We start from the raw sequence: 13116 nt of genomic DNA, 5'->3' as shown, positions 1-13116 counted from the left end.
TAAAATCTGAAAACGTGGTAATAATCATGCAGGGCTTTTCTTTTTTCTGGATTGCGTTTTAAAACTGTCGGTTAGGTTTAGGGAAGAAGGAGGTGGGTCGGTCGATCGGTCAGTCAGTCAGTCAACAGCGGCCTCTGGTGGATTTACGCAAAAACAGCAGGTGCGAATTGCACTCAAGAGAGAAATTTGACATCTTTAAAAGCATACACGATGGCCTCTGGTGCATTCGCATAAACAAAAACTGCAACAAAATGTGGCTCGTGGGATGTATTTGGTGCTCTCCAGAAATGTATATAGCGGTATGTTTTTACAATGAGGGTGGGTTGCATTTATAGCTGTATTTGAATCAGACTGACAAAAATCTTAAAGGGATAGTTCAGCTAAAATAAAGATCCACTTACCAATTATGGATCCTCAGGGGGTTTCAAAATTTTATGAATATCTTTTTTTCTGTTAAACGCAAAAGAAGATATTTTAAAGATTGTTGAAATTTGAAGCCTTTGACATCTATATAGTAAAAATAATGTGGAAGTCAATAGTTACAGGTTTCCATTATTCTTCAAACAAGAAAATGTTTTTATATTGGCGTCAGTGGAACCACAAGGAACATTTCCTATCCATAGAACCTCCTTATTCTACTAATAATTATGTTTATGGTATAAATAATTCTTTAATTTAACAAGTGAAAAACAATAAATGAAACCCAAAATAAATCCCTCAGGTTGTTTTTTTCCATACATATAGTGGCTTATCTCAACATTTATGGCATTGTTTGCTTTAATTCTTGTTTTTTATTTTAAAAAAAACATTGGATTTGTAAAGTACTTCTTCTATAGGCAAATAAACAAGACAAAGGAACTTATTTTAAATTTAAAAGAATATATTTTTTTTTATCACAGTGGCAGATTGTTATTGTTCTAAGGACAAACTCGCTTAATTTAGATGGATTTTTTATAAAACAAGATTTCATATGTTATAAAACTGGCTTCTCAAGTCAATGCATCTTAATGTGAGAATTTCGAGATCTTGTAGAGACAAAAATTCCAATCTAGAAAAATTATTTTGCCATTTCTCTTCAATTAATTGTGAAATTTGTTTGTCATCCCTGATCATTTTTGTTTCTCTAAACCACTTTCGTAAGTGTATAGTTATTTTTAAAAATATTATAGGTTTTGTTTTGCACATTGTTATATTGGACAACTCTTTACAATTTAAAAACAAATAAAACAATAAAAAAACAAAATATTTTATTAATGTTTTTTTTTAATGTTAAGCATTTATTAATGTTAGTAAACACAAACGTTCACAATAATGTTAACAATGCATTATTTAATGATCATTTTATTGTGAGCTGAGATTAAGTATTGTTCATCATTAGTTTACTTTATGCCAACAAATATAATCTAATTATAAACTTTTAACAAAATAATGCTCTGATACCTCAAACTCTTGACATTTAAGCCAGTAAAAAGTCTTGATTTGGTTCAGGGCCCTGCCACATAAGTTTGTCTAGAATTAAAGCCGAGGTCTTTCATTCATTGTGCGTCTAATGAATATTCATAGAGGCTCACACAATGCATGCAGCCTCCAAAGCTCTTGAGAAGAAGTCAGCTTGTGTTTGACTCGCAGGTCAAGGAACTCTGACAGACTGCCAAACAAAAGAGACTTGACTCAAGCATTCCTCTGCGTTGCCCGGCGAGGCTTTTGTTCACAGTGTTTTTTCACAGTGTATTTCTCTGTCTACATATTCATACTCCTGCAACTCATTAGTGGTTATTCATTCATTGATGCAAGCCCACTTGACCCCTTCTCTCACTTGTCATGGGAATGAAATAGTGATGGTTGATTTGTTAAATATTTTGAGTGTGTCATAGTGCAGGGGTTTTTAATCTTGATGAACGTTGACACAGACCCCCAGATATGACCTTATAAAGGGACCCCCATTAAAAGTGTGTGTTTTAAATACCAAATTGCATATACACGCTACTGTTAAAAATCTAAAATATTTGTATTATTTATTATAATCTAATTTAGTATTTATTGATTTCAATCAATTTCGCATAATTGATGTATTCTAATCATTTTATATTTATTTTAGTTTTATATGTAATATTTTTATGCAAATATTTGCATAAGTATTATATTATTTACTTATGAATTTGTCTAGATAGTTTGTTTATTTAAATCTTATTTAATGATATTTTTGTATTATTTTAAATTGATATTTTTAAATCCCTTATATCCAATTTATTATTAGTTTGTTTGTTTATACCAATGTGTGTCTATTTATCTTAATCAAATGTTTAAATATAAATATTTGTTTAATTGTTATATCTAATTATTATATTTAGTTCATTTTAATCAATTGTTTGTTTGTTTGTACATAGCAATTTTTTATTTATCTTAATTTTAATAAAGTATTTATTTTTGTCTTTTTCATGTCAATAATTAATGTTATTTAAATAATACATATTTTAATAATTATTTTACCAACTTAAAGTGTTTACATTAATAATATTTACTTATTTTATTATTAAATTGTTTAGTCTTGATTTTTCTTTTTTTTTAGTATTCTGTTTTTATACTTTATTTTATTCATTGTAAACTTAAAATGTTTATTTTTGTCTTTTTCATGTCAATTAAATTACTTATATAATACTTATTTTTAAATAATTATTTATCAACCTAAAAACATTTACTTTGATAATATTTACTTATTTTATTATTAAATTGTTTACTATTGATTTTTATATACTTGTTTGTATACTTTATTGTATTCATCTTAATCCTAAAATATTTATTTTTTTGTTTGATGTATTTAAATTATATTTAATATAGTTTGGTCTTGGTTATCTTTAACCAGGTTTTACAAATTGTTAAGACGTGTTTTTTTATTATTTATTTTTATTTTTTTTATCACCATAACATGTGAATTACATTTTTACTTCTTCTCTACCCTAAAGATTTAAGGCTAGAAAAAAAACATATAGAGCTCCCTAATGTTTACAACTGCACATGAAAAAGTGTATTTTCGTATGTATTTCCAAATTAATATTTTATCTCATGTGACTTTTTCCAGTTGTAATAAATTTGATGCATTGAACATCTGCTTTCGAATCACAGTTAACAACCATTACTAACCTTTTCATCCTGAAACCCATTAAAATCCCTGGCCAACTGCATAAAAACCTGAAACCTCCTTTCAGTCTACAAAAATACCTGGATATTAGGCTTCAAAGCAGACTAGGACTGAAAGCGCTCTCTTTGAACTGATACCGTACCCAATCGTCTAAAATTACTATTGTGCAAATGAACATGGGCAAACATCCGAAACTCATTGAACAGGTGTGGGGGCCGTCAATCAAAGCGCCCACGCGTCTCGGTGCACGCCCACCTGTACCATATACGGAGCGCATTCCAGGGGGCGGAGTCTTCTCGCTTCCCATATCCATGAATGAAACCTCACCAGCATTTTTAGTTAGTAAGTTCCTTCATGTCGGAGTCGGGGGAGTTTCGCATGGACCAACAAGTTTAATTAGACAAACAAGATGGATTACCGACTCACTCGCGTTTCTTTCTTATTTTTATATTTATTTGCTAATGTATTTACTGGGATCCAGTCGAAAGAACGTAAGTACACACCGTGATTTACTTTAAAAAACGTGAATTAACACTTTACAATACGGTTTTGTTAGTTAATTTCGATGTATTCACTAATTTAACAAACAATGATAAATACATTTATTACAGTAACCTGTATATTCATTTTTGTAAACGTAAGTAATAGAAATATTTTGTTAGTTTACATAAACTCATAGTGTATTAACTAACGTTAACACGCATAATTTTCGGGTTTAACTCTGCATTAGTAGGCCTAAATGTTAAATTATGATTAATAAATGCTGTACAAGTGTTATATCATGCTAATATTTAATAACATTGTAACGTGTTACTGTAAGATATAGGCTTAATATGTGGACAAAAACCTAATGGTTAAATTCACGTTGCTAATGTAATGTAAGTACGATTGAGGTAAGATTATTTGGCTTGATTATTATGTAATAATAAATTATTATACGATTCTCAGATGTACTGCTTGACATGAAGGCTGCCGGGAGCGAATTAGGTTGGTTAACCTGGCCAAAAGAAGAGGGGGTGAGTTTATCTTCCTTTAATTAATTTATTTGTTCCTTGTACACACCGCCTACATATTCATACATCCCTGAATAGTGTCCTTTCAGTTCAGTGTCGTTGAGTATACTTAAAGAGGTTACATGAGTCACTGTCATTTCGTGCTGTAAAACACCAATCATAAATGAGTCATATCCTCAAAGCCATTAAAAAGCTTTTCCAGCCATTAAAGTTTATACCTGAGCAACCACCGTCGTTTTTTCTTCCTGGCAACAGGCTAGAAAAACATCCGAGGCCATCTTATTGTGTATTGTTTCTATAGGAGGTTTGTGTTTTATGTTATTTAATGAGGAAGATTAAAAACAGCAGCGCAACCTCTCTTTAAATCACATAAACATCACTGTATTAGAAATCAATGCAAATTAGGGGAATTGGTTAAGAAGATGGCACACAACTTTTAGCAAAATAATGACTAAACATAATGACATTTTGCTTATAAAGAGATTTTTCAGAGTTAATGCTTGTTTACAGATCTTGGCATTTGATTTTGGTGTCTAACCCAATGCAATTTATAATTTTATGTTGCATAGGTTTTGGTGTGCATCTTGTGATACATACTTTTTTTGTGTATATACTTTCTGTTCCTTTCAATCCATCAGAAGAAATATATGTAAATATAGTGTTGAAATATTTCATTTCTGAAAGACTGAGCAGAAATGTGTTTCACTGAAAGACCGAGAGAGCACACAAAAAACCCTAGTTTCGTCTTTGAAACTTTGCTCTATAGGAATTTGCTGTGAATTCCTCTTCAGCCACACAAAAGCCTCTCCTGAGATACCGAGAGGGTCCCACCACTTCCTTTGACCATGCATATACTCACACGCTAAAGTGTTTAATTAGTCTTTTAGAGGCCAGTCCTGTCATCTTCATTCCCTGATTTTGCGAAGGCTTCCATCAGCTTTACTCAGCTGCCAAATCCTCCCCCAAAAATCCTCTGAGGCCATGCTTATTTTATCAGCTATTTCAGAACTTTTTTGAAGAGTTCAGTAAAAAAGGGAAAAAGATAAAGGCAGAACATGTTGGAAAAGAGCAGAGCGGAGGCCTACTTTCGGTATCCCACACCCTTATAATGAGATACTTTTACACAGGTGTGCATGTGATATCCACATTTAGTATGTATTTTATTAATCTAATATTTAGAAGCAGGATATTGGGCCTTTAGCTTAGGGCAAAACAAACTTAAGCACACTTTATGATTGATTAACTCATGAATTGCCAACAAATGTTCTAAAATGTTAATTAAATATGCAAATAATGCAAAATCTAGTTAAATATGCACTAAACTGTGCTTGTGTAACAATCTTTAGGATTATGTTGTGGATTTAACTTTATATTTGTATAAATTTACATTTATATTTAGGATTAAAATTGTAAAGATTGATCTTGAAGTGGACATTTTTTGGTTGTTTTTATTGTGTTTTTGTTTTTCTAAAACAACAATTTATGAAAACTGAAAAGACCAGTGCATTGCTATTAGATTAGATTAAATTCAACTGTATTGTCATTACACATGTACAAGTACAAGGCAACAAAATGCAGCTTAAGTGCAATCAGTAATGCAATAACAGCAAGTGCAGGATACAGGCATAAGTTATAAAGTGCAATTACAGAAAAACTATGGTGATAGTTACAGATTGATGTACTATGAACATTTTATACAGGTTGTATTACCTATGAAAATAGATTTACAATAGATGAATATATGTACAGGTTGCCATTAATAATCAGAGGTATGCAGATAGATATGAACATAATAAAAAATGTATATGTACAGTGGGTATGTACAATTCAAGATGAATTAGTGCAACATAGTGCAATGAATAATATGTGCAATTTTAGTTGCGCAAATGTTACATGATAAATAATGCAGTGTTTCTGGGGCGTGTAAGTTATGAGGAGAGCATGGGGGTGTATGAGGGGGGCAAAAGAGTGGGTAGCAGAGTAGTATTATATCTGTACGTGACGTGCATTATCTATTTGCCTATATTGCCTTTATTTTGATGGTCCATTTGAGTAATAGACTGTCTGCTTAATGTGTTGATATGCTCCTTCAACAGACATTTAACTGAGACTTTGCAAGTACATGTCAGCTTACACTAACCCTAACCCCAACCTAACAGTCTACTTATAATCTAATGATAATCAGTTGGCATGTAGATGCAATGCAACTTAAATTCAACAAACACACTATCAGAATAAAGTGTGACCTGCCTTATAATTGTTTTATCAGTATTAAAATACAACTATTACTAAGCATTTTTTTGCTCCGTGGCAGTATAAAATCACAGAATTTCCCATTTGACCTTTCCAAATTGACTAATGGTTTTAGGACTACTCGTCTAAATTATTGTCAATATCATTAAACATCATTAAATGCAAATGCAAATTACTTCTATTACCTGTAATGTGTATTCTGACTAACTTTCCCTCAGTTTAACTAACATTATAAGATGATCAGGGAATGCTTTAATTACTATTAACAAGTAGCTTACTGTATAACCTCCCTGTTAATAAGATATTAACTGTTTTTAGTACTTAAAAAGTACATATCTCATTATACATCCCTAATCCTACTCAATATCTAAACCTAACTACTACCCTAATAATAAGCAGCAAATGGGGTATATGCAGAAGCATGCGGAGGGACTTTTAATGTTTCAGTAACCTGGGTTAAGCTCTTCTGGTGAACTGTATGCCTTTACAAAATCAGCGCGTTTAAGCTCTGTTTTCTTAAAAAAATCAATGATCTTCACGGCCTGATTAATATACGATATAAAGAGGGTCTCAGAATGTACAAGAAGCACTGCATAAATTAAATAAAAAATTTTTTTTTCGCACAATGTCTTTAAAATATCAACATTTATTTTACACCAGTATTTTCAATAGAGTGTCTGTGCTAACCTGCTAATATTGATGGGGTTGTGCGTGTAAATGGATTTGGTAAAACTTCATTTTGAGGGTCCATTTGAGCATGAGAACTGTCTGCTTAATATCTGTTGATATGCTTCTTTAACAGATATTTAACTGACCATAAGAAACTCAGCTTACACTAACCTAAACCTCAATCCTAACTCTAACCTAACAGTCTACTTATAGTCTAATGAGAATTAGTTGTCATGTAGATGCAATGTAACCTAAATTCACAAAAGGACCATCAAAATAAAGTGTGACCATGGATTTTCATCTCATTTTACGCAACTACATAAATGCTGAAGTTTATTTAACTGTTTATATTTTAATGACATTACAACATAGATGCTGTAAAAGGAACCGTATAAAATTGACAAAAGTCATATTAACTGTTCACCAGAAGTTTATCGGTCTGGGAAGAAACACTAGTTGTGCACATACCCTATTACGAGTTTGTTGAAACAAAAGATTTGTTATAGTGAGAACTGTACCTTTAAAAATAAACTCAACTCAACTCATTTTTATTTTTAGCTCACTTTCAACCAACTACATTGGGTACCAAAGTGCTGTACATAAAAAAAACAAAATCCATGCAAATAAGCAAGGAGCCAAAATACATAAACATAAAAAATAATAAGCTTGTTTATAGTGACTTTATAGTGACTCCGAAGTAGAAGATGTTCATAAGGAGAGTGGAAGATCAAGTCTTGAAGCTGTTGCTGAAAAAGCTCTATCACCTCGACTTTTCAAGCATGGTTGCGGAACTGTCAGAGATAGTCGATCTTTAGAGCGAAGAGCTCTCATGGGTTGATTTATACTAATTATCTTTTAAATATACTCAGTGTGACTGTATATGAGGTGTGACTGATGATCCTCTTTTCTCTCTTTTCTATCTTTCTTAGTGGGAGGTTGTGCAGACGGTGGTGAACGGCTCTCTTCTTTACACCTACAGCGTGTGCAATGTTGCCAGTGACACTGAACAAGACAACTGGCTTCGTACAACCTTCATACAGCGTAGACCCGACGTCTACCGCATGTCTGTAGAGCTGAGCTTCATCGTCCGCGACTGCAGCACGTTTGGAGGCTCGTCACCCTCCTGCCGCGAGACTTTTGGCCTCTTCCTGGGAGAAACCGACTCAGATGTTGGCACAAATTTCCGCAAGAGCCAGTTTCGAAAGGTAGCCACCGTAGCACCAGACGAAGTGACAGCTGATCGTGGAAGAGGCCGGGCTGATCTGCGGGTGAATGTGGAAAAGCGGAGCATCGGGACGCTCTCCAGAAGGGGCTTCTACCTTGCGTTCCAGGATTTAGGAGGCTGTGTGGCTCTCCTGGGGCTGAGGGTGTTCTACACCACCTGTCCGGCCACCATGAGGAGCCTGGCCGCCTTCCCTGAGCAGGTGGCATTGGGAGCGGAGGTGGAGGGCACCTGTGTGAAGGACGCAGTGGTGCTTGGAGAAGCAGCTCCTCGGATGTACTGCACCGCTGAGGGAGACTGGGTCGTTCCCGTGGGCCAGTGTGTTTGCCGAGCGGGATACCAGGCTGTTGGAGATTCTTGCAAAGGTAAACTTGTGATTTTTGGGCTTCATTGGATTTCTGCTTAGTGTACTCTCAAGGTTGGGTTGCGGCTAGAAGGGAATCCGCCACATAAAACATATGCTAGAGCAGAGATGCCCAAACTAGGGCCCGTGGGCCATAGTTGACCCATGGTAACTTTTGATTTGGCCCACCATCCCATCTGAGAATGGTTTAGAGATTATCATTTAAAATTTAAAGTGACCTTTTATTTGTCTGTTATACTGTTAAACTACAAAAAACCCTGAAATTAAATGTTAGAATTTAAATCATGTAAGGTAATCAGATTTAGTTTAAAATGTACAAATGACAGAGAACAATAAAGAGACTTTGTATTAAAATGAAGAGATACTACATTAGTTAATACAATTCAAAGTAATTATTTCTATTTATTTTTTAATATTATGAAATCAATTAGGAAAATACCCATGGCAACCTTAAAGTAAAATAGTTCGGTATATTTATCTTCGGCCCATGGCTATCAACGATATTTGTTTTTTGGCCCTTCATACAAAAAAAGTTTTAGCACCCTTGTGCTAGAGTAATAGGTGGTTCATTCCCCTGTGGCAACCCCTGATAGCCAGGTAATAAGCTGAAGGACTGTGAGTGAGGGGTTTTCTGTGCAAAATAAGGGTTGATTTTGCATCTAATGGCCAATTCTCGTTTTCGCTAAGGCAGAGGTTTCTGTTCTTCTCAACCCTTTAAGAGAAATCTATTGCTGTAGATCTATAGATTATATAGCTGTATAGATAGACAAGACATTTATTTATAGAACATTACATTCACAATGGTAATTTAAAGTGCTTTACATCAACAAGACTAAAAGAGACAAAGGTATAAGAAATAAAAACAACAAGGAATAAAACATTAAAATAAGATTAAAATGTGTATAAACAAGTTTAAAAGTATAAAATAAGAAAAGAAAGACATAAATGTTAGACAATAGTGGCCCCCAGGAGGCCAGGGTCCTCTAGGGGTCCTAATCAAAATTCCAATGGAATCTTAAATTGACTTTGAATGATTTAAAACAGCTTTAAAATTATGTAAAATTAAAATATTTACACATATAAAATATTTTAAAGTTGTTATTTGAAGAGTTAATTAAGTTATTCAAATTAAAGTTACGTTTCTACTATGACAAAAACACTAAACACGTAATATATATATATGTGCGGTTTCACAAAATCATTTTTGTAGTTCATATGAAGTCAACAACGTTATCATTTTCAGAAACATGCCATTTGAAAGTAATTCAGAAACGTGCAATTTAAAAGTAATTTGATACGTTTGCTTAAACACCAAATCCCTAAAAAACTTTTTAAAACCCTTTAAAGCTGTAAATCTACATGATTAAATACTTGAACATTAGTATTTTTCCAGTTGTATTGCATTAAAATGCTTATCAGGTTGAAAATGTGAATACAACAAACTAGATATGGAAGAAACATTTTCTGTATGAGATGTAATTTAATGTTGTGGACAGTTTTGATTGCCAATAGCAAATAAAGAAGTGGTAATGCATAAGATATTCATTATCTCAAAAGTTCAACATATTTGACTGCAAATATATTAGGGAATCAGGAACAAGTATTCAAGAGAACTCATGCAAAAAAAAAAAAAAAAAAGTCCATTTTGAAAATGAATATTTGTATCCATTTCTCAGGGAATATGGGTAATATATATTGGTGCATTTGAACAAAACAGATTTATTGAACAGATATATTTATAAAAGCACTATTTTAGTCACAGAACATCTTAAGAAATGAAAAGTTAATACATTTAAATGCAAGCAAAATATTGCAAAAATAAAAACTACAAACCACAACAATTCAACAAAATTGTACATATATTTGTGCTTTATTTTGATTTTTGCTATTTTAGAAAAGGTTGTTTAATATTTTCCCTAACTTTAAATTTGGGCCTCTAATTTTTGAACCATTATTGTAAGTTACTTTGTTAGATCAGTTTTAGATTTTGCTTCAGTACTGACTAAACTAATGTGGACAAATATAATTATCTAAAGCATCCTACAAAAAATATTAATTTAAATGAGAGATTTGTGAGGGTTGTATTCATAAATGTACGTTAATAATTAACATTGATGCTTATTTGATATTGCTGAAATCTGATGTAGTCAATTAGTCAATAAAACTTTTGAATAGGCTATTAAAAATACCAGATTTAATCAGCACATATGTTACATTACATCTAACTTCTGCACAGTCATCGGCTCCAACAATGAAGAAAATTTGGGAACAACTGCAGGTCTTTGTGGGTGGGCAGATGGTAAGCGTGTTGTCGGGTGAGGGTGTGTTCTGGGAAGCTTGGGAGATTTTTGTGGTTGCCACAGAGCTGTCTGAGGAGTTTGTGAGAAGCCAGAAATATGACTTCAGTCAAAAGGAATGTCAGTCGTCTCCACACCCTTTCACCTGCTGGTGTATTATTTCTACATGTGTGTTTAGCGCTTCGGGAAGGAAGTGTGAAGATATTAGGCTCCTATTGTAAAGCAGTGTATGTACATAGTTACAGTGGTATTATTTTCGTTCATAGGGTTTTTTAACCTTTGGACATCTCAAATATCTTATGTTTGAATAGAAGCACTTTTGTTCGGATGAAAGGGTGGATGACTTTCAGCAATAATGCTCTTCGTTTAAAAAAAAGCTATCAAGCGTTAAGTGCAAACAAATGAGCTGTAATTTTACTTTAATCAGCCAGTGACTTAATCAAATTTCCTGAAGGTGTTTTCTTTTTATGTGCGCTGTAAAAATTGCTGGGTGGATTTGTGTTGGGACAACATGAAGGGATCGGGAATTAAGTTAATCTATTAGTTTTTACAAATTTAAGTGGATTGAACGTAAAACAATTAAGTTGTTCGACCAAAAAACTTAAGAATTGTGATGTTTCAGCTCAGTATTTGTTTAGCACCAACTAAAAATAAACTATTTACACAATTAAATGCAATTGAGTTGGTCCAAAATGATTTTATCAAATAAAAGGTTAGATATTTTAATATTTTTATTTAACCTAAACTCAAAGGTCTGATAATATCATGTATGTCTATTAGGGTTGGGTCGATAGACGATGCCATCGTCCATCGCAGATGGCCGGGAGACATCACCATGCTGAGCCGGCATCGTGATCTTCCACCCTGCGCTTGACGCAGTAGCGAAAATACACACTTAGGCCCTGTTTACACTAACTCGTCTTAGTTTTAAAATGGCATTTTAGAAAGAAAACGATCCACGTCCATGCTGGCGTTTCATCTAGCATTTCTGAAAAGCCCTCCATTTACACTATACCACTGAAAACGCATATCACGTGACCACACACTCACACATGCATGCGCAGCAGCATAAACACACGCACATCTGAGCTCCAGCCAGGTGCTTCAAGCACTAAAGCCAGAGAGAGCAGCACACGTCGGACAGTTTATCAAGGATGTACCGCCGGATCGCGTCTCACTATAGTTGTCAGTCAGTACTGACATCACAGCGTCAGTACACTGCTTTAATCTTTCGCTTTCATGCTTGTACTTAGTAATTTTAGCAAAAACCTCAGACACTGTTGGTTGGTTCCTGTTGGTTGTGCACATTTTTACCAACCAAGTTTGTCGATGCCATTAAAACAACACAGATCACTCTGCCTATTCATGCCAGAGTCCAGCGGATAAAGTGATTGACAGGTGGGAATTTGTGCTTAACTTTTATCTTCATTTATTTAGTTGATTTGGTTATAAACAAAGACCATGCGGGTCAGGTGAAACGGTAGGCTGAAAATAATTAGTTCATTATGAATTATCTATTCATAAATGATTATTTTACTGCCGCCTACAACAGCGATGCCATCGTCCATCGCTACGTTTCACAATGATGTCGCCCAACCCTAAAGTCTATTATGTGTCGTTCATTTCGAAGCCTCCTAAGTCTCCATTTGAAGTCATCCTAAATGAATGAAAACAGCCATTTTTAAGCATGAAAAATATTTTAAAATGATCCCTTTGATTTAGTTTTTTTTAAGTTGAATGGTTGCAAACAACTTATTTGGGCTTAAAATATGTTAAAAATCAAATTAAGTTTAACATTAGTTTAAATTTAATTTGTTTGATTAGATTCAACATATAAATTTCAACAATTTTGCAGACATAATTTTTAACAGTTGATCGAGACTGATCTCAGAACTAATTTTAGGACAGTTAGGGCTCACTGAGCAAAGCAACAAACTGCATTTGTGCTAATTAAGCTGCCAACACCCAAAGCATGGGTGCTTCTGCAAGGTGGTAATTTCAAAGCTAAAATGTTTCAGTGCACTGTAAAAAATGTTGAGTTCCAAACTATTCCTTCATGTTGTCCCAACACAAGTTGATTAAGATAAACAGTTTTTACAAATTTAAATGGGTTGAACATAAAACAATTAAGTTGTCCACCGAAAAAATCAAGAATTTTG

General features: G+C 33.6%; 1 protein-coding gene across 1 annotated transcript in view; it reads left to right on the top strand.

Annotated features, from left to right (window-relative positions):
* The first annotated feature begins 3516 nt into the window (after positions 1 to 3516).
* epha2a (eph receptor A2 a) overlaps positions 3517 to 13116 on the top strand; it is a 30679-nt gene continuing 21079 nt past the window's right edge. The window contains 3 exon segments of the mRNA NM_131415.1: positions 3517 to 3630; positions 4088 to 4155; positions 8004 to 8661. Coding sequence (NP_571490.1) covers positions 3549 to 3630; positions 4088 to 4155; positions 8004 to 8661 — 808 coding nt within the window. The 5' untranslated portion in view covers positions 3517 to 3548.

The sequence above is a fragment of the Danio rerio genome, chromosome 6 (genome assembly GCF_052040795.2).
Source record: "Danio rerio strain M-AB ecotype USA chromosome 6, GRCz13ab, whole genome shotgun sequence".
NCBI lineage: Eukaryota > Metazoa > Chordata > Actinopteri > Cypriniformes > Danionidae > Danio > Danio rerio.
The sequence above is the reverse complement of the archived record's forward strand: the minus strand, read 5'-3'. Positions and strand labels throughout refer to the sequence as shown.